This window comes from Panthera onca, chromosome B2 (genome assembly GCF_046562875.1).
Source record: "Panthera onca isolate mPanOnc1 chromosome B2, mPanOnc1 haplotype 2, whole genome shotgun sequence".
In the NCBI taxonomy this organism is placed as follows: Eukaryota; Metazoa; Chordata; class Mammalia; order Carnivora; family Felidae; genus Panthera; species Panthera onca.
In genome coordinates this window covers 78,601,077-78,625,726 of record NC_138343.1, presented here as the reverse complement: position 1 = coordinate 78,625,726, position 24,650 = coordinate 78,601,077, and the positions used below count along the sequence as shown (strand labels likewise).

Here is a 24,650-nt window from a genome sequence, read left to right as displayed (position 1 = left end):
GTATGCTGCTTTCCCCCAGAGTATACAAAAGAGTATTGCTTGTACTGTACTCTTTCCTGTCCCTATTACCTCTAGGGCCTTATATTGTTTGTTCTGGAAGAACATGATTTCATTACTGTCAGATGATTTCTGTTCCTTGTAAAGCACTTATTGGTGTTACCTTGGGGTACCGCGTAAATAATACAAATCCCACAATGCCTCTTCGATGAGAGGGCTTAAACCCAACCAGTGTGTCCAAAAGCAACTTGAGTTTTGTCTCAGTGATGCCTGGAAGAAGACCATATCTGTCAAGAAAAAAAGATTAATGTACAGAAAGGAAGCTGTGATTTTTCTATTGTCCTCAACAAATAATGCACACACACATACACAAAACATTTATCTGAGTGAAAGAGAAATTCAGTGGGCATTACAGGTAGCTCAGCATAAAATCCTCTACCACTGTGGAAGCATTTCTCAAGGACATATCCTGTCATCATATAAAGCAATATTTAATTGCCACTTTTGCAGTCAAATGCTCTACCACTGAACTATACCCTCTTTAATTGTCACCTTTGAACCTTTGCTCATTCAAGTTTCACTTAGCAGAGATACTAATACACTTCATTTTTGATGAAAATATTCACTATAGAGCATACAGAATTAATTTCAAATAAGATCTCTATTTATAAATACATAAAGAAAAATAATAAACTAGTGTACATGTCTCTAAGAGCATGATTTAAATGATTATTGCTTAATCCTAAATTTACTTTTTCAAGAAAAAGACTTAAATACCTATCATTAATTTAAATACACTTGACACTTCCACAAAATGTAGAAATTGAATATCAAAGATGTGTCCTTTTTTTGCATTTTGTTTCCTTTATATGGTGAACAAACACTTGATAAGCAACATCCAAGTTTTATTTTCAACAGGAATCAGAAAACTGTAAAAGACAAACTGTTTTCCATCATACAAATGACTTGATCACAGATAATAAAATTGCAGTAACCTCAAAGCCTAAATAACCGTGTAAATGGCTTCTTTGTTCCTTGAGACAGATGGTGGATCACAACAGAGATAGGTTATGAATTCCAAAAGGATTGTCCTCCAGGATATAACAAAAAATAACTGGAGAAGTAGATTTAAAATATAGTTAAAGTGGAACCAAAATAGAAAAATCACATCCATTTTTAAGAGATCAAGAAGACAGAAACAGAGAACATACAGATTGTATTAGAACTACTCCGGGAAGAAAATCATTTTGAATTGAAATATTATGCATATATTAACAGAAGGAAATTGGAATGTATTTCAACATGATGAATAGCGTTATCTGATTCATTATATGTCATGTCCAAAATTGTAGGAAACTGTAGCCTACTATGTCTATTAACCACCTTCTCACTTGTTGCTGGCTTAGAGGTGTGCCCACCAACCCTAGTCATTGTTGGAAGCTCTCAAACTCCTGTTTCTAGGTCTTAGCTGAATAACATGAGAGTGAGTTAGGAATTCTTATGGAAGAAAATTAGGGTTAATTAAGGAAATGTTGCATTTCACTCAAAGGAACCCAGATTAAAATATAGACAACCTTATCTAGGTAAGGATCAACAATCATCATTATCAAAAGGCCTATAATGAATGTCCAGGAAGTCATGTGGTAATGTGGTTTGGCAAAACATTCAGGAGTACCAATTTCAACACTGAATCCTTCCTATACGTATTCTCAGGCCATTTGGCTATATTATTTTACATGTATATATATCACCTGCTCCTGCATACATTCCCAGCCTCATCTCCCACCACTTTTTCCTCCTTTTTCCACACTCCAGCTCAGCTTGCCTTCTCTCAGAATGTGTCGTGCTCTTTCCTGACTCAGAGACCTCACACCTGCTCTTCCCTCTGCCTAGGCTCTCCCCCCTGTTAACCAAAGTAACACCTATTCAGGGGTTAAGTCTCTTTTAATGTTATTTCCCCTCCTACAGCTTCACAGAAGCTTGCAGATTTTCTTCAATATATTAATCTCGGTTATGGTTAATTTAATGTCTGTTTCCTAGGTAAATGACAAACTCCAAAAGAAGAGGGATCTTATCTGCCCCCCTCCAAACTGTATTTCTAATGCCTAGTACAGTATCTGGCTCATAGGAATGGTTCAATGAATATTAGTTGAATGAAAGGACAAATGTAGGATTTTTTTGTTGAGTAGGTTGTTGCCTGAACCCTTCAAAAAGTCCTGCTGCTGCATCTGCACAGACCAATGCCTTGAGGTACAAAAAAGGAAGGCTTCTTTTGGATACATAACTGCTTCGCTTCATTTACCTTCTGAAACCAGATGCAAACTTCAAGGCTTTCCCTGTGGACATTTTGGTGACCAAGAAAAGTAACAAATGCCTGGAATTTGGGAGTGGATAGGACTGGAAGATGCCTTGGGTGAGTCTTCCTGGTGAGGGAAGTGACTGGCCCCATAAATCTTTAGCGATGTACAGTGGAGTCCTCATGTACCAGAGCAGACACAGATTCCCCAACAGGCAGACTATGACCAAGTGGCAAATGACAGAGGGTCTTTGTGAGACCTGGAGTGATTTCATGGAGGCTTCGAACATATTATAATCTACTTCAGTATAAGGTTTGCTGATTATTATAACCTAGTGCAGTGTGGTCACAGTCCTCAAGAGAGGACTCAGGAATAGGATGATTTTAAGAAAGGCCATCAAGGAAAGTCTTGAACACCCAGATATCTACTATGGTCAAGGTGCATTGTTGATATGTGGTATGTTATACACTATGAAAGACTAGTTCACTGAGCTCTGCCTAACTCCTTGTGACAGTCCTGCTCATCAGACAGTCCTGCTCAAAACTGTATTTCTGAGTTGGTATAGTATTAATATTCATGCACGCTTTCACTTTTGTTCAACAGACCAGCAATAAATTTGAAAAATTTACCTAGGGTGTCTGGGTAGCTCAGTCAGTTTTAGCGTCTGACTTTGGCTCAGGTCGTCATCTCGTGGTTTGCGTGTTCGAGCCCCACATTGGGCTCGCTGCTAAGTGCAGAGCCTACTTCCAATCCTCTGTCCCCCACACTCTCTGCCCCTCCCCCTGCATACTCTCTCTCAAAAATAAATATTAAAAAAATTACACCTATATCCCCTTCTTGAAGAGTCACAATGTGCATAGCATATTGAAGGGAAGTTCTGCACTAAAGAAGTCTTCAACTCATAGGACCATGGAAACCTGTTTTTTAGAAAACATTTATGTCTCAATAAGGATAGTCTTAGTAAACCTGCTGTATCAAACAACCTCTAACTTTCAGTGGCTTAAAATCACAAGGTCTATTTCTAGCTCATGCTGCATATCCATAGTTGGTTGACTGGAGATCCTGTGTCATGTGAGCCTCACTCTGGGATCCAAGGTGTCAGTACAGTCAGCATCTAAGCATTTTTGGTCACTCTGGCAGAGAGGAGATAAGCTCTGGATGTCTTCACAGTGAAATGTTCTAGTCTGAAAGTGAAACTTGGAATTTTGTCTCATAACTCATTGGCCAGAACTAGTCACATGGTCCCCATCTGACCACATGCCTGGAGAGTAGACAGCCAGAAATACAACTAAACCTGTTCACCTGACTGAACATTAATGGTCACTGAACTACGGTTAGAAACCACTGCTGTTCACAGTTCTAAAAATAAGGATGACAATTACCATTGAAGAATGTTTAACACCTCTATGCCATACTTAATCAGGAATAAGAAATGGAAGGTTGACTTTTTTTTTTCACACTTATCTAGGGAAAAGGGGTGTCACCAAAAAAAAGTAAACAAAAATGAAAACAAAAACAAAAAAACAAAACCCCACAATTATTTTGGGAGATTTTAATAAAACAGTTTCTTTTCACTCAAAGTCTCTAGTAGAATTCCTACAACAAATAACAATCACTTTCCAGCCAATTCTTCATTGCTTCTTTCAAATACAAATATAAAATGGAATGCATGGATAATTCTACAACATAGCCAATGTCTAGGCTACTGGAGGGAGGTAGACCATAAATGCCCATTTACAGTGTTTTCTTCACAGATGTGCAGAGTTAATGCTATCATCAGGAAAATCTTGTAATAAGAGCAATGAAGTTGGCACAGAATTCATCTATAAAAAATTCAGTATATTTTGTGCTACTATCAAAACCTCTGAAAATCTGTTAAGTCTACCAAATCAAACTGTCTAGTGCCTTGCTGTCTTTCATGATAGTTGGCCACAACAATATCACATAATGACACAATACAAAAAGACAGTAATGATGTTCAGAAATAAGTACCTTGGTTTTGAGATGTTATCATCTGTATACCAAGCACAAAGAAGGTTCTTATCAGTGGACATTCAAAAGTTCTTAATGCACTTTTTTTTTTCTGTGAGAAATACAGGGCATGTTAAATATGTATCATTTACTCAGCCATCTCCAAGTTCCACCCCACTTCCTCCTTACATATTTCCTATATACAATCATAGTTATATTACTTAATATATGTAAAATGCTTTAAGCGATGCTTGGCACATAATAGTTACTAAGTGGAGGTGGTGGTTGTTGATATTATTATTATTATTATCTCATGTTTTACAAGTGATGCTGTATATTCATATGCCCTGCAGAAATTCTAAAGTATGATTTGCTTTAGGAAGTTCAATCCAGTGCTCCCAGAAGGAAGAAAGTCTAATATGCAAGGCATCTTCTATATGACATTTTTTTTGTTTGGGACAAAACAGGCATATCACCTTAGAAGTGACCAAATTGATCAAAAATGTGTTTAGAATACTCTGTGTGTGTGTGTGTGTGTGTGTGTGTGTGTGTGCGCGCGCGCGCGCACCTCTTTAGGTAAATGTCATCAAGTGATTACCTGAAATGGCAAGCGTTGAGAACAAATTAAAATAATTTTTAAAAAAATTTTTTTAACGTTTATTTTTGAGACAGAGAGAGACAGAGCATGAACGGGGGAGGGTCAGAGAGAGGGAGACACAGAATCCGAAACAGGCTCCAGGCTCTGAGCTGTCAGCACAGAGCCCGACGCGGGGCTTGAACTCACAAACCGTGAGATCATGACCTGAGCCGAAGTCGGCCACCTAACCAACTGAGCCACCCAGGCGCCCCCAAATTAAAATAATTTTTGATAACTTTACCATGAAGACACTGGTTACAATAGCCCCTTCTCATATTGCATTACCCTCAGACTGTGGGAAATCACTTGCAAAATTATTAAAGTATTTAACCATATATTTTATTTTTATAGTAATGAATCTGATATGCTCTAATCTCCTTTTGTTTCTTATATATCTTCCATATATCATTCATTCCATTCACTTAAAGCATCATCTTCAGTTCCAGGTATTTCTGTTGGTGATTGGTCAAGAGAAGTTGAATCTTTGTATCTCACTGAGCTCATCAGCTCAGACGGTATCTCAGTTGATGAGGATTTCTCCCCCCAGAAAGACTTGACTGCCCCCCTAGAGAAAAAAACAAAAATAAAAATCCCTTGTGAAATGAAAACCAAAACTAAATAGATCTATATAATTTGTTCTATATAGAAGTGCCTCCTTAGTCATGATTTATTTTTAGTTTGTGTTGTATCAATTACATGGTGATAGTAGATGAGTCCTTAGACTGTACCAGAGTGTAAAGTCAGGTAAGTATTAGAAATATTTTAAAAAATGAATTTAGTAGCTTATACTAACCAAGTTTGAGAGTTGTGGGAACTACAACTGGACAACACACATATACATTCAAAACACTTTTTTTAGCAATTACTATATAAAATTCTAAAAATTGCATTTCAAGCTCTTTTGTGGCTGGGAAGCAAGTCATGAGATTAGCCTGAACTGGAATAGTTGCAGGAGGTATAGAGGGTGTTGGGCTGTTTCAAGATACATATGGGAGGCATTATGGACAGAGCTTTGGATTCATCAAACAAGAAGTGGGGACAGACAAGGAGGACATCAAGCAAGGGTGATGACTCAGTTGAGCCCTTTACCTACCAGTTTATAATTATGAATATCAGTACAAAGATCACAAATATACAGATAATAACTCCTATGGTCAGCACAAAAACTAGGACTGCATCAGTGTCTGGTCGGCTTGATCTTTTCATTTGCAATTCTAGAGAAAACACACACACCTGATGGTTATTACCACTGTATAAAAAAGGAGATACATATCTAAATGGAAACTTCATATCTAAAAAACAACTTTAGAAAAATACAGGAAGAATTAGTGGAAAGAAAGGTATTAGTAAGCTTGCTCATCACCTTTGAAATGTCCTTTTCTTTCTTTCTTTCTTTTTTAATATAACTTACTGTCAAATTGGCTAACATATGTGTGTACAGTGTGCTCTTGGTTTTGGGGGTAGATTCCCGTGATTCATTGCTTACATACAACACCCAGTGCTCAACCCAACAAGTGCCCTCCTCAACGCCCATCACCCATTTTCCCCTCTACACCACCCCCCATCCACCCTCAGTTTGTTTTCTGTATTTAAGAGTCTCTTATGCCTTGCCTCCCTCCCTCTCTGTTTGTAACTATTTCCTCCCTCCCTTCCCCCATGGTCTTCTGTTAAGTTTCTCAAGTTCCACTTATATATAAATGAAAATATAGGATATCTATCTTTCTCTGACTGACTTATTTCACTTAGCATAATACCCTCCAGTTCCAGCTATATTGCTGCAAATGGCAGGATTTCATTCTTTTTCATTGCCAAGTAGTATTCCATTGTATATATAAACCACATCTTCTTTATCCATTGATCAGTTGATGGACATGAAATGTTCTTTTCAAACATGCAGAAAAGTTGAAAGCATTTAACAGTGAACATCCTGTATTCCCACCACCTAGATACCATCAACATTTTACTATCCATCTGTCCATCCTTCTATAAATCCATTGATCCATCTTAATTTTTCAATGTATTTCAACGTAATTTGCTAATTTCTGCCAATTCCCCACAAAAGTCTTCAACATGCATATCATTAACTAGAGTTCAATACTTGTTTATAATTTTTCTTTTGAGGTAAAATTTACCACGAATTGCACAAAGATTTTAAATGTACATTTATTTTGGCAAATGCAAACACACATATATAATTCAAACCCTATGAAGACTCAGGCTATTGCTATACCCCAGAGACTCCCTTTAGCCCCTCCCAGTTAATCCCTGCCCCATCCTCCAGAGGCAACTACTGTCCTGATTTTCTTTTCCACTACAGATTAGTTCTGCCTGTTCTAGAACTTTATAGGAATGGAAACATACACTATATATTCCTTAGTGTAAGGCTTTTTTTACTCAGCCTGTTTTAGAGATTCACCTACACTGCTGCATGTATCAATAGTTTTTTTTTTTTCTTTTTTATTGACGAGTAGTAGTCCAATTTGTCTATTCATTTTCCTACTGATGGACATTCAGGCTGTTACAGCTTTAGGCTATTACAAATAAACTGCTGCAAACATTTTTTATTCAAGTCATCTGCAAATGTACATTTCTCTTGGATAAATACCTAAGAGTGGAAGTGCTGGGTCATAAAGTAGAGGTACACTTTATTTTTCCAAGAAACTGTAAGATCTTTGCCCAAACTGATTGTACCCAAACTGATTGATTTCTTTTAATGAGCTAAAGTTTTTAATTTTGATGAAGCCTAATTTATCAATCTTCCCTTTTATGGTGATTGTTTTCTGAATCATATCTAAGAAACCCTTGCCTACTCCTGAATCATGCAGATATTTTCTTATGTTTCCTTTTTTAATATTTATGGCTTTAGTGTTTACATTTAGGACTACGATATATCTCTAATTTTTAGAAATGTTGTAAGATAGGGCTAGAGGTTTATGTTTTTATACAAATATCCACAGACTACTTTTAAATTAGACATTCTCTCCCATATCTTTCTGCTCTTCTTGCAAATAAGTCTATTAAATAGACAAAGCCAGTCTACCGTATGTATAACATTGTTACGTTGTATATTGGTGAAAAGCCAATTTATATCAAATTTTACTTACCTTACCAATTATATAGTTTTCTTGTGGTTCTTCCCAGTTCATAAATCACAGAACCATAAAGAATTCGTGTGAAGAAGGACCAGAGAGATTACCAAATGCAACTACTGAACTACACAGATAAGTAAACCAATGTTCAGGGAGGTTTAATGATTTGTGCAAGCTGTTTATATCTTGTAATAGTTTAATTTTGGTAAGTACCACCCTATCAGTAATAGTTTCCTGTATGGGCAATTTCAGCTGCTTATTTGTCTGGATTTTCTTCCTACTCTTTAAACATGAAGGAGTACAATTTTTCACTTTTCTTCTAATGTCAGAGGTATAAACTCAATTAGTGATCTCACTAAATAGTTTCAAGTATGACAGAGAAATCACATCATATTGATATTCCAACATTGTTAGATTTTTAAAAATCTTTTTGTTTTTGATAATTTTAGATTTAGAGACGGCAGTGAGATTTTTTAAGCTCGAATGAAAGACACCTTTTAGTATTAAAACCTGAGAAGAAGAAACGGCAAAATTCCTTGCCATTTATTCACTACCCTGCAATACTAGCCTAGAGAGGATGGAGAGTGAAATTTCTATGGGAAGTATGCAGACATTAGCAAATTATGTTGAAATGCATTGAAAAAATAATATGGATCAATGGATTTATAGAAGGATGGATAGATCAATAGTAAAATGCTGATGGTAGTATCTAGATACTTCATTTCAACAGTAGTCTTCTTGCATGGATTATTTTTATATCTTGATTACTTTTATACCTAAAAAAAAAAGGGGGCTGTGTTTCCTATTGAAATTTTTTAATGAAAATAGGTGAATTTCGATGTTCTAACTTCTTAGAGAAACTAAGCTTATGCCTGCATTCGTTTTCTAGGGTACCACAAACTGGGTGACTTAAAAACAGAAATTTATTGTCTCAAAGTTCTAGAGGCTAAACGTCTGAATGCAAGGTGTTGGTAAGGCCTTGCTCCCTCCAAAGTCTCTGGGGGCAGATCCTTCCTTTCTTCTTCCTGCTTCTGGTGGCCCCAGATGTTCCCTGACTTGTGGCAACATAACCCTAATCTCTGCCTCTGCTTTCACATGGCTGTCTTCTTCCTGTGTGTCTTTGTGTCTTCACATGACATTCTCATCCTTCTCATTCTGTATTTGTGTCCAAATTTCCCTCTTCTTATAAGGATACCAGTCATAGTGAATTAAAGGCCCACTCCAGTGGCGCCTGGGTGGCGCAGTCGGTTAAGCGTCCGACTTCAGCCAGGTCACGATCTCGCGGTCCGTGAGTTCGAACCCCGCGTCAGGCTCTGGGCTGATGGCTCGGAGCCTGGAGCCTGTTTCCGATTCTGTGTCTCCCTCTCTCTCTGCCCCTCCCCCGTTCATGCTCTGTCTCTCTCTGTCCCAAAAATAAATAAAAAACGTTGAAAAAAAAAATTAAAAAAAAAAAAAAAGGCCCACTCCATTCTAGTATGTATGACCTTATGTTAACTGAACAAATTACATCTGCAATGATCCTATTTCCAAATACAGTCACATTCTGCGGTTCTGGGAGTTAGGACTTAAGAAAGGAAACACAATTCAATCCATAACAATGTCTGATTATAAAGACAACTGTTGTGGAAGTGAAAAATCTGATGTAAAGGGAATGGATGGGAAATTTTCATTAACTAAATCATATTTACCCTAACAATATTGCAATTGTGTACTTGTTTCAAGCCAGTGCCATATTGTGGTGACATTTATACATTTATAGACAAAATATTTGTTCAATGTCAAAATAGCCAAAAGGGTCTATCGCAGTGGTGTTCCCAATTGTCAAAAGAAACTGATACCAAAGTGTTCTGAAAACATTTTGTCATTTAACCAGTGCATGTCCTGAGATGGCAGAGCTAACCCATCAGCCCTGGACTACTTGCTACAAGAGAGAAGTCAACTTTGTCTCATTTAAGGGCTAACATTTTGGGGTCTGTGTTCTAGCCCTTAGCTTACACAATATCAAATGCATATTGACTTCTAATCATAGGAAGAGGTATGGTCTTAACAAGGATTAGGCTGTAGGGACAAAAAGAGAGAATGGCCCCCAAACCATAAATACCCTGAACTAGTTAGTACTTACTGAGATATGTTTTAGTTTGATGAGGTTTGGCCCTTTCTTGCCTTTTTTTAGTACTTTATTGAAATTATCCTTTTAATAACACTTGATATCTCAACTGAAGAGTAAGATTATTAGCTTTCACCATAAATGTTTTTTTAAAGACACTAAACACATCAAAAAAAGTTATAGTTTATTTTTAAAAGTCATCTCCAAAATATTTTAGCTTTTTTCCATTTTGATAAACGGTGTTATGCTATCTCTACAGTGTATGGTATCTCTAAACTACAGCAAAAATTCTTTACATGGGATTGAGAAATAGCTTCAAGAAATCCATGAACTCTCTTAAAATAACAGGTAGCTCTTGGCATGTTTGTTTATGTGGGCATTTTTCTGGGAAAAGCCTCTTGAATCTTGATTGGATTCTCAAAAGACCTTGTGACCAAGCCCCCTCATACCGTCAATAACAATGACAACAATGGTAAAACTAGTTAAGAACAACTGAACAAAAGAAAATAATTAGATATATTAGACATTGTAGTCTAAACTGGAAGGATACGCCCATGGATTAATTTTGCAAGAGAAGTACAGTTTCTAACATTTAAAGTTATGTTCAGGACAAGATTTGCCTTTTGTGACAAAAACTGAGGACTACATTATTGTTTCATCAAAAAAATAATTTCTTCAAATGAATAATTTTTAAAAAGCCATGTTTTGACATAACGTTTCTTAATTTTATTTATTTTACTGTGCCAAAATTGTTGTGTATCCGTGAGAATTCTATGTATGCACTTTCACTTTTGTGATAGAAGTAAAATAATATAATTCAAGTTAGAGGACTGTTCTTTGGAAACACTTCAGGAATGCACCAGTTTCTCAAAGTGAAACACATCTGACTCTACTTTGTGAAAAAGAAATTAAGCACCACTGGGGTCCCTGGGTGGCTCAGTCGGTTAAGCTTCAGCTCAGGTCATGATCTTGCAGTTCGTGGGTTCAAGCCCCGAGTCAGGCTCTGTACTGACAACTCAGCCTGGAGCCTTCTTCGGATTCTGTGTGTCTGTCTCTCTCTGCCCTTCCCCTGCTCGTGCTCTGCCTATCTCTCTCTCAAAAATAAATAAATAGTAAAAAAAAATTCTTTTTACAGAAATTAAGCATCACCTTGTAGAAAGTCTAAATGATAAAAACCAGTGATTTACAAAATGTTGTCTCTGGACCAGCAGCACCTGGGAACTTGTTAGAAATGCAAACTATTCTGCCAGCCCCACCCAAGATCTACTGAATCAGAAGCCCTGGGGGTAGGGTTATCAATCTGTGTTGCAAGGTGTCCTCCAGATGATTTTGATGCTTTTTAAAGTTTGATATAAGCAAACAAAAACATTACTGGGCACTTACCACTTGTTGTATAGACTGTGAATTTAATAGATGCTACTATTTCATTATTATCCAAGGTGTCACACTCGAAAACCAAGGGGCGAACTTCCCTGCGTACTTCCAGGATTGCTGAATCATTTGCAAGGATAACGGGTTGCTATTTAAAAAGGAAAAAAAAAGTCCTAATATTCTTTATGTGGACTTAAGATCAGGAAACAATTTACTCCTCATAACAAAAGAGTAGTCATTGTCTTTCAGTCTAGGACAGTAATTAATTATACACATGGATTTTAGAGTCAGGCAATCCAGACAATCAAGTACCAACCTTACCATTTCCTGCCTATGTGACCCAGGACAAGTTTCCCACTGCTTCTCAGTTATTTATCTGCAAAATGGGTGTAATGATAAGGATTACCTCATAGATTGTTATGTGGGTTAAAAGAAATTGTAGCACTTGGTGTATGTCTGACACTTAATAAGCCCTCAATTAATGTTAGCTACTATTATCCTGATACAACTCCTAGGCAAACAAATGAAAAATTTGCTTCCAAAATAGAAAACTTTATATAAAATGGATGTTTTTAAGTTCTGATAATAGCTGACCCCAAGACATATATAAAGACTTAGCCCCACTTAATAATGAAAAATTTTATAAATTTCAGTAATAACAAAGTTGTAAGATTTTTAACTTCATTTTTGCAAACTGTTTCTAAAGAGAGAGTTTTCTGATAGCCATCAAGCACTGGGACACAAATTTTATCACTCACTAGAAAGCACCACATTACATACATTCATGACTTACTTGCTCTGGCCTTAGAAGTTTCCAAATATATTTGAAACGATTTACAGGAGATATATGAGTACATGCCATTCTAACACTGTCAAGACTTTCTGAAATTGGTCTACCCCCTAAAAACAAGGAAAATTAAATACATATATACCAATGGGCATTATAAATTGTTTTATACAAAGGCTACTTTTAAAAGCCACTACATAAATTATAAAATCAATTTTTTTAAATCAATTATATACTGGACGTTATCAAAATTATTATTGAGAGTTTGAGTGTAGAAGAGCAGAAGGAATAATGGATGCAAAGTAAAGTCATTAAAAGAAGCAGGTGGGAGACACCATAGCTGTCTGTTCCTTCTGCAGAATATATAGCAAAGGCAACCAATTTAGTGATCTATTAGATTAAACTTTGAGATCTGCTAGTGGCTTTCCATTTATTGGTTAGGGATTCCATTTATTGATTAGGATTACCACTAGAGGTAATGAACTCTCAAAGTAGTGTAATTTGACATAGAACAGACCTCAAAGTTCTCAGTTTAAAGTCTGCCGATCTATTGATAATCATGCCAATCACTTGTCAAGACCAAAGTGTCAAAAGTATTTCACTATAGCACAGCCTTGATCACAGGCCCTGAGTATAATAAGGTTCTAGTGTATTACAGAGAATATACGTTAAATTTTAGACATAACTGAAAAAATGTAAAGCAAAAATGGAAAGGTACTCAGAGCTATTACTGTCTAGAGAACTGGAATTTTAAGTTTTATTAAGTTTCCTTTCAGTATTGATCAGCTCCTTCCACTCATGGCAGCCTGAGGTTAAGGCTATTTCCCCACAGTAAACTTTTCCCTTCTGTCTCCCCCCCCAACACAGAGTCCAACTCACAGCCACAATCTACTGGTCCACGGCATTCTTCCACCCGTACAATACACTTGGATTCACCTCCAGGGCATCCATTTGTTAGGATAACTTCTCTAATACCAACACCTTTGGTAGAAGAAACCAGCAAGTGTTAAGAAAAATTCATTCCAGTTTCTTTTCTTTTTCCACCTAGGCTTTTTTTTTTTTTTTTTTTTTTTTTTTTTTTTTTTTTTGAGACTTCTAATTTCAGAAGTTAAATTCCTAACTTCAGGGAGGTAATGCTTAGAATTATTTTATGCCCCTCATTTTGAATTATTTCATAAAACAGCATTTCCCAAAGTGAGTTACATGAAACACTAGTTCCTCTGGTTGTTAGCATAAGAAAAGGGATTCCACAATTAGACATTTGAAAATGATACATTAAATAAAATTAAAGGGTCCTCTTTATTTACAGAATTTGGGGAGAACTTTGAATATGCTAAGGAAATTAATGTGCTATAGTGTATAAGCTTTCACTGATTGAAGAATTAAAATTTTTACATTTTAACATTTTTGAAATCAGAATTTACCTTTGAATTGACAACATGTGACAAATTGGCCGCATTTTTCCATTTTAGAGGTGCATAAAATATGCTTCTTATTGCTGATAAAGTCTTAGATTTGATGAAATACAGTAGTACACAGGATCTCCCAAGCTCATCTGGCATGGAACTTTTAGAAGAGATTTTGGAACTCTAGAGAACATTCCCAAAATCACATTATATTTTTTCCTTTTTAAATGTTTATTTATTTGTTTTGAGAGGGGGGAAGGGGCAGAGAGGCCATGGGGGTGGGGGGAGCGGAGAGAATTCCAAGCAGGCTCCACATTGTCAGTGTAGAACCAGAGAGCTCGAACTCAAGAACTGTGAGATCATGACCTGAGCTGAAATCAAGAGTCAGACGCTTAATGAAATGGACCACCCAGGTGCCCTGCCAGAATCACATTTTAAAACACAAATGATGCTTTTTAATATTTAGATTAGTAAAATCTAAATTAGATTTAGTAAAATCTAAATATTTAGATTAGTAAAATCTATATTAAATATAGGAGGAGAAACTATTAAATCTCAATTTCTAGTAAGATACTCTCTTTAGAATTACCACACTTTTTTACAACAAGAAATCAAGTCTTTACTAACAGATCTCAGATCTCCACTGGGTTTGCCTTTCATTACCAGAATTGAGGAACATGATAAATGCTCAATCAGTGACATGATAAACATGTTGTATGGATAAGTGACCTGTGATAAGACAGTGTAGTCACAGGCTAAGGAACAGTACATCTTGATTTCCTTGTCTACCAGATTCCCTCTTTCAGCCTCTAAAGATGTTAATCATAAAACCCATTCTCAAGGGCAAGTTGAAGTCAACTTACAACAGTGACAGATGACTTACAACAGTGCTTCTCAAACTTTAGAGTGCATGCAATCACCTGGAAATCTTATTAACATGCAAATTCTGATTCAGTAGGTCTGGAGTAGGTTCTGAGATTCTGCGTTTCTAACAAGCTCCCAGGAGATGCTGATGCAGCTAGTCTATGGACCAAACTTTGAGTAGCAAGGGAGAGGACTCTACATGAGATAAGGAGATGAAGATTGGGAGAGAAAAGATCTTTTTTTTAATTATGTTTTTATTTTAATTCCAGTGTAGTTAACATACAGTGTTATGTTAGTTTTGGGTATACAATATAGTGATTCAACAATTCTATGCATTACTCAGTGCTCATCATGATAAGTATACTCTTTGAGGAAAGATTTCTTTTGAGTAAAAGAGATGCCTGAGAATGGTTGCAGTATAGCTCTGCTTGAATTTATGAAAGGTACCTCACTAGATGCACAGCCTTATTCTGAACTGCATAAATATTTTCCAAGCAAATTTAATTAGGAATTTATTTAGCCAAATATAGTTCATTGCGATGATATGTGTAGGTGTGAGATTTTCTGTAAGTCCAAGTAAACCTAAAAATCTGCCTGGGTATTCCAGAAAAAGAAAATTTTTTGACTGCTAAAATATTGTTTTGGGAGTTCAATAGAATTATCACCAAAGCACTTTTTCCCCCTCTAAATAGTTCTGTTATAAACCAAAAAAGTTTGAAAATATTTTAAAATATTTTAGATGTGAAATATTACCTTTTATGGTTTATCTTTCTCCTTAGAATTTATCACCATCTGACATGTTACATGTTTGAATATTATTTTTCTCTTTGCCCCTACTAAAATATACACTCCTTGAAGGCAAGGAGTTTCCTCTGCTTTATTCCAGCACCTGTAACAATGCCTGGCACATAGTAGGCAAAATTCAAAAAATGATTTGATGAATGAGCAAATATATAATTTTTGAAACACATCTTTAAGTAATAGAGTAATACACTATAAATTACTAGAATTGTCTTAAAAATAATTCTCTGCCTGTGAAAATTTCTCAAGCAAGCAGCAAAATAAAGATATAAATTACAAATGAATATTCACAGGTTTATTACATGTATTCCTCTCATTTCTGACTCTGACCCAGTAAGAAGTTAAGGTAAAAAAAATAGTTTTAAAATTATCTTAAGAGGCAGAAGGTAGAACAGTGGTTGTCAGGAGCTGGGGGAAGGGGAGAGAGCAGGGAGTTCGTGTTTAATGGGTATGGAGTTTTCATTTTGGGATGATGAAAAAATTCTGGAGATGGATGGTGGTAATCATTGTACAACAATATGAACATGTTTAAGATTACCAAGTCGTACATTTAAAAATGATAAAAATAGTAAATTTTATGTTAGGTTTATTTTGTGACAATTAAAATATATTATCTTAAATATAAATAATTCAGGTGTAGTTTAAAAAGCAATTCTGCTCTATATCTGCATGGATTGCTGTCTTCTTACCCTTTGGTTTTTGTCTTTCCCTCCCATCACTATCCTTTTTGCAAGACAGGTTCTAATTTAGAATAAACGGAATTTCATTGTGAGTTATCTATTGTCTTCTCAGCATGCTAGTCTGTCTATAGTGGTTCTCAAAGTGGTTGTTAAAAGATGGTCTTTTAACCAGCAGCATCAGCTTTATTTGTAAACTTGTTTAGAAATACAAATTCTTAGGCTCCTCCAAAGACCAAGTGAGTTAGGAACTCAGGGTAGGCCCAGCAGCCTGGGTTTTAACAAGCTCTGCAGGCACTTAGGGTGGACACTTAAGTTTGAGAAACACTGGTCTATTATAACACATGTACCCTTAATCCCACCCCCATATGAGAGATATTATGTCCAATTTCTATTCATGGAATGATGGAAAAAAGTCATAGTTTGTGAATATTATCTTCCCCCCAAGCTAATACCTCTTTTCCCCAAGACATAACATATGTATTGGAGAAATGTAGAATTTATAATAGAGTATTACAAATACACAAATTTCTTGATAGATTTGCCACACAGTGTGTGGGAAGACATCTGTGAGATGCATCGGAAGATCTTCATCTTCTGAACATCTGTGAGATAAACTTTTACTTAGTGAAGGCAGTTTAAGTGCCAAAAAAATATAGGGAGCCGGCTTAAAATAAGACTTAGGGGTTATATCTTACCTTTTGAGCTTTGTGTGCAAATTATAGTTTAAGAGATAAATAAGGGCACACAAATTACAAATAAAAATTGTCAACAGCTTTTACCTTTCCTTCCCACCAAATTATAATATTGTTGATTTATCTGCTCTATGCTACTTACCACATGTAACGGTGCACATCCCAAATTCTACTTCTTTGACTGCTGTATTATTTGAAACTAAATATAAAGTGCAAAGATACATTATTTAATCATGTAAAAACTTTTTTAAGTGAAAAACTACTTGAGGGTGAAGGATACAAGCATTCATGGGAAGCAGATAGTTTTTAACATTAATCAAAAAAAAGTTTTTTAACTTTTTAAATCAGAAAAGTAATGTCATTCCTAGTACATCTTCTATTATTGCTTAAATCAAAAGAAGCCTAAATCATGAAAGTAATGAATTAAATTAGGAAATACCTTGCAAAGAAGGTCTATATTTAAACTCTTACATAAATTAAAAATAATGTTTTTTCATCAACTTAATACATGGTGAGTTAAAGTTCTATAGGTCAGAAAAACAAAACAAAACAAAAGCCTACCAACTGTAAGGCCCGATTTTTTCTATTCTCTATTTTCCAAAAAAAAATTGTGAGTGCATCATTTCCATCCAAAAATAAGTCTTTATCCCAAATGTTCATTAAAATCTCTGTTATAGGTTGGTTCTATACATTCTTAAGTTAAGATGATAGATTATGCCCAAGAATTTATCCCAACACTTTATTTATCAGGATAATTTATGAATATACATGTGTTTGAGTAGTTAAATATTATTGCTTTCAAATCACATTTCTCTGTTTCTAATCTGGCATGATTTCCACCAGCCAATTCTTCACAGCAGATTAGAACTAATATCTCAATATAAAAAATATTACATGAGGGGTTAGAATTTTTTTTAAAGCATTGCATCCTAAATTAACAGTATTACATGGGAAAGTGCATTGGAATTGGGGTCCAATTGCTTCTTCTACCACTAATCATCTGAGTTTGATCAAATTACTTAAAACTCTGTCAGGCCTACTTAACTCTTCTGCAAAAATCTGAAAAGGAAAATCTATCTTATTTGATTATTGTAAGAATTAAATGAGATAACATATGTGAAAACATTCTGTAACTTATTTACTGCTGCAAACATGCTTAAGATAGCATAACTTCATTCACAGTCAGTGCACATCACAGTTTTTCCTATTTTGATTACTGTAAGACAATACATTCATAAACACTGTTATTCTATACTTACAAGCACCAAATATACTGAATAATAGTATGCTGTTGGTGTATACATGTTAAGTAAATTAATATTGACTTTGTTAAATTATTTGGCCTATCATGATCAATTTTGAAATGACATTTTTGCTTGACATGCTTGGATACTTTCTGCTGGCACATTATGAGATATAAATTAAAAGACAAATCTTGAACATAGAAAACATAGTTAGGAGGATGAGTATTAGCTTTTAAATACAACTTCTTTAAAAAAACCATTAGAAAAAACTATTAATCAGCCCCACTATTCACTACCTATGCAACTTTGGGAAAGTTACTTAAGATCTCCTAACTCCAGAAAAAGACTGGATTTAATCAGATGATCTCTAAAGTCCCTTTTGGCTTTGATTGCCCATTAGGTCATTCAATGACTTTCTTTTTATTTTATTTTTTGAGAAAGAGAGAATGAGTGTGGGTGGGGCAGAGGGGACAGAGGGAGAGAGAGAGAGAGAGAGAGAGAGAGGAGAGAGAGAGAACCTTAATCAGACTCCACACTCAGCATGGAGCCCAACCCCATGACCCTGGGATCATGACCTGAGCTGAAATCAAGAGTCAGATGCTCAACTGACTGAGCCACCCAGGCACACCTCAATATCAGAGTTTTTTTTTTTTTTTAATTTTTTTAAAGTTTATTCATTTTTGAGAGAGAGAGAAAGAGAGAATGAGCAAGCATGAGCAGGGGAGGGGCAGAGAGAGAGAGAGGGAGATACAGAATCCAAAGTAGGCTCCAGGCTCTGAGCTGTCAGCATGGAGCCCAATGTGGGGCTTGAACTCACAAACTACGAGATCATGACCTGAGCCAAAGTTGGACGCTTAACCAACTGAGCCACCCAGGTGCCCCCAACTTTCATTTTTGATGGGAATCCTATACTGGTGAGTCACAGAAATTACATGTACCTGGACTTCAGTGTGATATTTGTCAAAATTTCCTGTTATATATCTGTGAGTAAAAAGGAAAAATACAGTCTGAATGTCAGTAAACTTTTTATGTGTAACTTGCTAAACAGTAATATCCACTGATGCTAAGTAATTGCTTGGTGCCAATTTGTAAGGAATGATGTGTCACAGGACTCTGTCCTGTTTAATATTTTTATTACTGACTTGGAAAATATTGGTATCCTGCTGACTGAATCCAGAGATTCTGAAAAACTAGAAAGGATAGCAAATATGTTTGAAAATAAATCTAGCTCTAAAAATGACAGGTTGGAATACCAGGCAAGTCTAACAAAATGAAACCTTAAGAGAAATAAAAGTCTTACATATAGAGCCGAAAGCTAACTGTCCCCAAAATACTAATAGGCTGTCTTAACTTGATAGAAGAACAGGTGAAAATGAGTAGAAATTTCAATAGTAACTTCAATAGGAGTCAAGAATGTGATGAGTCTTCCTTAAAAATCTACTGGGTTTTAGACTTTACTAATAAAAGCCTGGCATCCACCATGATGTAGATAATGATCCTCATCTTTTTTGTTCTGGCAAATCCTGGAATGTTTTCTTCAATTCTCATCACACTTTAACTGTTGGTATATACCATCAGAATCCAATTTTAACTTTTGAGTTTCTTTTTTAAGAGTTTATATGTAAGGTTGATATTTCATAACTTTTATTCTTTCTTAGAGGTGTTCCAAAGAAAAAGAGAAAATACAGTTATATTTATATAGGATAAAACTTATTTTATAGAATGAAACTCATTCTATTTTGCAATTATTTTTTTTTATTTTGCAATTATTATGTAGGTCTGTTCTTGGTTCTTTTATGAATGTAAGCTTATAGGTATAGGATAACTATAAATCTAAGGGTTTAGGCATAGGTATACCATTATGTTTATAAAAGGTATGAAAGGTATGGGGGGCATAAGGGGTATGAGTATAAATCTAACATAATATCTTAATTTTTCCTATATTTTTAAACATTTTGTTATTTCATCATCTGTAATGATTGATTTCATTATTACTTATTGATCATTCCTAGCTGTGTTTTTTTTTTTTTAAAGACTAAGACAACAAAATGGAAGAGTGGTTGGAATTGCCTAGAAAGATGATGTGGCTGTAAAATAAATCATAACCATTATATCATCCTTTGTTTTATTTCTTTGTCCAAAAAATTGCATCATCTTTCAGAAAGATATAAAAGAACTCTAGATGCACCTTTCTTCTAGTCCATTTTCATCTTTCATTGAACATAGTTGAGGTTTTTGAATTTTGTTTTTTGGTTTTTGGTCCATAAAAGGAGAAGAAAATTGACAGAGAGAAACATTTCACAATTGTTGGATGAATCGGAAGATGAACATAGAGATAGAGAGCAGCACCTTAAATGCTAAGGATGATGGTGAAATTGATTGCATAAGCAAAAGGAGAGATAACTTAAATATCCTAGATGAATTTTCTATAACTCAAGAGTCAATGGATTAATGAGTATTACATTTCTAAATTTCATCTAAAGATGAAAAGGATATATAGTATTTTCATTCAGTTAGTCTTTCAACAGGAAAGACTTGATCCTGAAATGTTTTGTGAAAATAAACTGGACCATACTATTTTGCTAAAAGGATATGGACAATATTCTTTTCTTTTCAAAGCTCCTTATACCCCAAAATTTACTTGATAAGGTTTGTAAATGGACAGATCATGATGGCAGGTATGTATACAAAGGTAACTAAGAGAAAATAGATGATGTAGAAATGAATAAAATTCATTGGGTCAATCATCTAATTGGTATTTATAAATCTAAAATGAAAATATTTTGCAATTAGGGAGCAAAGGACATGGCGGTCTTTTCATCAACAAAATATGTGGCTTCATAGTTTTCAAAAGTATTGTGTTTTGACAATGCAAGTGCAAAAAGAACCAAAGGAATAAACTAGAATCTATTAGAGATGTACTTGAAATCTGGAATCAGTATTTATAAGATGGATACATTCCAGATTCATACATAACAGTTAATGAGCATTTAGTTGCATTCAAAGTGCCTTGCCCATCTAGGGTATATACATCTTCAAAACCAGGAAATATGGAATAAAAATTTGTAGTTTTCCATATTTACATTCTTATTAAAATTTCATTTAAGTTGCTTCATTAACCCTTTATTCTTGTAAATTACTTGTAAAATGCTTTAAAATCTAAAAAAAAGTGAACTGGATAGCAAATAGTGATGACTGCTTTTACTGGTCCATGGAGGGTTGAGGGGCTTTGTCAAATTTTAATAATGGCTCTAGAAAATTTCCAATCTTAGACACTTCCAATTAGTTATGGTTCTGGATTCTCACTCTTCCCAGGAAAAAACAACTACACATGAAATTGTACATATAAAATTCCAAAAGGTAGACCCCCTAAAGTTCACAGATGACAAAACTGAGACAGTGAGAGAATAAATACCTTGCCTACATTTGAATTTGTATCTAAGACATTATAACTTCATTGTCTGGATTTAGCCTAAACTCTATTTAGCACATTACAGGTAGAACTATCCCTTGAACAGTTTAATACTAAAATTGTTAATTATTTTTAAAACTAGAGTGAAGCAACAGCGATTCTGCCTTAAAACATGTTTTCTCGCCTAGTCTCTTTCACACTTCCAAAGTCAAGGACCTCGCCAAACTCCCTGTAATGTTATCAAGGCAATACAAACCTACATCTCACCATTAACCTCAGATAGTCAATTTCTTTCTGTCGCTGAGGGTCACTATGTCATCAGGAAATAAAAGAAAGGCTAATAAATACAGCACCTATTCTGTATGTCTAGGAGATGTGAGACTGCCAAGGAAATTAAAAGAATCTCAGCCAGGTCATTTATGGGGTAAGGGAATCAGTCTCCTTGAGCTGCAAATCTGCAACTGGTTTTCTACCAACCAGAATGTGTTACTAACCAATAAAACATATTTAATGGCTTGTCAAGTTTTATTGCTTAATGACCCAGCAGAATGAGGCAAATTTACGAAACAAGCACAGACTCATTCCCCCTTGGCTAACAGGTATTATCCAACAAAACCACTAGTTGGATCCTTAATAGGTGTTTCCTACTACTACCATTCCATTGTGGATAGAAGTGGAACGTACAAATATCATATCACCAGGCTACAGAGGTGCTCAAAGGTGGAGCTGCATGAAGCTGGCAAGGGGCTTCTGGGCAGTTTTGTTAGCATTTTGGTCTAAGATGTGTCACAGTGAGGGGGATTCTTAATTCCAATGAGTTCCAACCTAAAGATCAAATGTGGAAAGTAGTACAACCTCAAAGTAATTTGGAACCTCAAAAAAATTAAAAAAAAATAAAATGGGAAAGACATAGAACTACAAGGAGTCAAAATAATTCCTGTTGGTGAGAGGCTACTTCCTACTCCTAATCCTTAACAACAACAACAAAAAGCACATATAACAATTTCTATAATGTGCTTGTTTTTCTTGGCACAGTCTCTTCAAGGCCAATAGGCATATGAAAAAAAGTATAAATTCAGGCTGTTTGCAATTGAGCTCTACAGATGCTAACAGGGATAATAATTCTCATTGTCCTCAGACAGAAAGCAGGGCTTTGCCTTCGGCTGATCCACGTTAAGGAGCCTCCCGCCCTCACCATCCTCCTCTGGCAGAGTTTGGGCCTCGCTCTCAGCCTCGGCCTCGTTCTCGGCCTCCTCCTCGCCCTCATTCTCGCCCTCGCCCTCGGGGGCCAAGCTGGGATCCTGGACGGCAGTGACGTTCGTCCCACACGCGGACCGGAGGCCCGCCAGGAGAAGCCAACCCACGGTCAGCAGCAGCCCGTTGGAGCAGCCCGCGCCCCCGGGGCTCATGGTTCTCGGCCCCGACGGCCGACCAAGACACAGTCGCAGCCGCCCGCTCCCGACAAGAGGTGCGTCGAAGAGAGGAGCCGCCAGACTCCGAAGCTCCGCGCCGCGCCAGGTAACCATTGAGGCGTCACGGCTCGTCACCGGCAAGCGGAACGCCTCCCGGGCTCCTAGCGCCCTTGGAACGCGCGCGAGGCCGCCTGTAGCGCCTCGCCCGGCACTTCCGACTGGGCTTAGGCCGCGCGGCTCGCTTTCCGGCGTTGCAGGTGCGCAGGCGGTGGCAGGAGCTGCGCTCATTTCCTCAGTTACTAAGCAACCCGCCAGCTTTTCCCTCTGGTCTTGCTTGCTCACCCTTGTCTCTTCCGAAACACGTTCGTCCTTCCTGCGCTTACTCTTCTCCAAACCATATCCCTAGACCCACGAAGCACTCTTCATGTGACTTGGATCCAGATTCCTTGTACAGGATATCCTACTCAGCATGTATCAAGAAGGATTTGTCATAACCTCATTAAGTATGGTGCCGCAAACCAGATCCATATCTGCAGGTGAGGCTTGATCTGCAGAGGATATAGGACCCCCCTTCTTGGCTCTGAAATCTTTTGTTAACAATACACTCGAGTGTTGTTTAGTTTTTAAGATTTTGTGCTGTGCCATCAATTCCCCAATTCCCCGTAGGGCTTCTTTACGCTAGATTAGTTAGGCGGTAGGGAGAGAGAAAGGAAAAGGGGAGGGTGCGTCTGTTGCCAAGCTTCTTCTACCACGTTCAATATTTAGATAGATGATGTTTTTGTAACCAAATCTAGAACGTAACCTTTGTTCCTGTTAATTTCTGTCTTCTTGCTTTGGGCCTGTGTTTTAAGCCTCATTGAGATTTTTTTCAACTCTGAATCTGTCGTCTAACATATTAGATAGTTCTCCCAAGTTTGATTTGGAAAATATGTCTCTTTCAGATCAGTAACAAAAATGTTAAAAGGGGCAACAAGCTAAGAATAAAGCACTAAGAGGCCATTCTCTGACAATAATCCATTAATCCACACATTGATTTAACCCAAGAATCAATTCTTTTACCAAAAAAGAAATCCCGCCTTTTTTTAAGGTTGAATCAGACCGGAAGCAAGAATCCATGGCATTGCCACTTGAATCAAAAAACCTTAGATATAAGTATAACTCCCCATTGCCCTCTTAATGGTATTCAGTGTCAATATGCCCGATTATATCATAGAAATAAATGAAATCCCATTAAATTCCTTCCATGATGGTGTTGTAAGGGTTAAATTGTAGTGTAGGGCTAACCTGTAGCCTTGGGAAATAACAGCTTTGTTTTGACACTGTAGGTGAAGAGATAACAGCCTTGTCCTATCAATCAAGGGAACAAAAGTTCAAGAGAAATCAACTGGATTGGTGTTTGATTGGATCTGGCCAAGGGCATGTTGAGAACTTTGAAAAAGTGGGCCAGAGGCAGGGTCAAGGAGGTCAGCTGGTTGCGGCTTAACCGCAGAAGGTCTGAACTGTTTCCACCCCCATCTGGGAACTATTTCTTTGTTCCCAGGTGATGATAAGATGATGTGGTCGGCTATAAAACTCTGTACCCAGGATGTTCGAGGCCGCACTCTGGTCAAGTGTGTTGGTCCCGATCAGTCAGCCTTGTCTCTCATTGCAATAAACTTTGTTGTGACTGTCACTGGTGCCCATAGCATTCTGTTTCAGGAATCGTGTGGATGCAACAGTGTTAATTTCAACAAGTCTGCTTTAATTAATTTAGGCTTCTTTAAGAACAGAAACATAGACTTTGTAATCAAAAGTTTAGAAATCATGTAATACTCCAATCCCTTCATTTTTCAGTGAGGAGATTAAGAACTGGCTTTCTAGTAAATGCCTCACATAAGATCATC

The 24,650-nt window shown here is 36.4% G+C and overlaps 1 protein-coding gene and 1 long non-coding RNA gene across 2 annotated transcripts; one reads left to right on the top strand and one right to left on the bottom strand.

The window, feature by feature from the left end:
- Nucleotides 1-5,216: 5,216 nt before the first annotated feature.
- Nucleotides 5,217-22,867, bottom strand: SPACA1 (sperm acrosome associated 1). Its single transcript, XM_060616148.3, has 7 exons — nucleotides 22,551-22,867; nucleotides 16,842-16,898; nucleotides 13,136-13,237; nucleotides 12,263-12,369; nucleotides 11,482-11,617; nucleotides 5,996-6,116; nucleotides 5,217-5,467 (listed from the first exon to the last, which is right to left on the bottom strand). Exons 1-7 carry the CDS (start codon nucleotides 22,762-22,764, stop codon nucleotides 5,308-5,310), a joined length of 897 nt encoding a protein of 298 aa, XP_060472131.3. The 5' UTR covers nucleotides 22,765-22,867; the 3' UTR covers nucleotides 5,217-5,307.
- Nucleotides 22,868-22,996: 129 nt separating this feature from the next.
- On the top strand, nucleotides 22,997-24,439 carry LOC144616398 (uncharacterized). Its single transcript, XR_013555685.1, has 2 exons — nucleotides 22,997-23,303; nucleotides 24,093-24,439. It is a non-coding gene; the product is annotated as an uncharacterized LOC144616398 (long non-coding RNA).
- The last annotated feature ends 211 nt before the right edge of the window (nucleotides 24,440-24,650 follow it).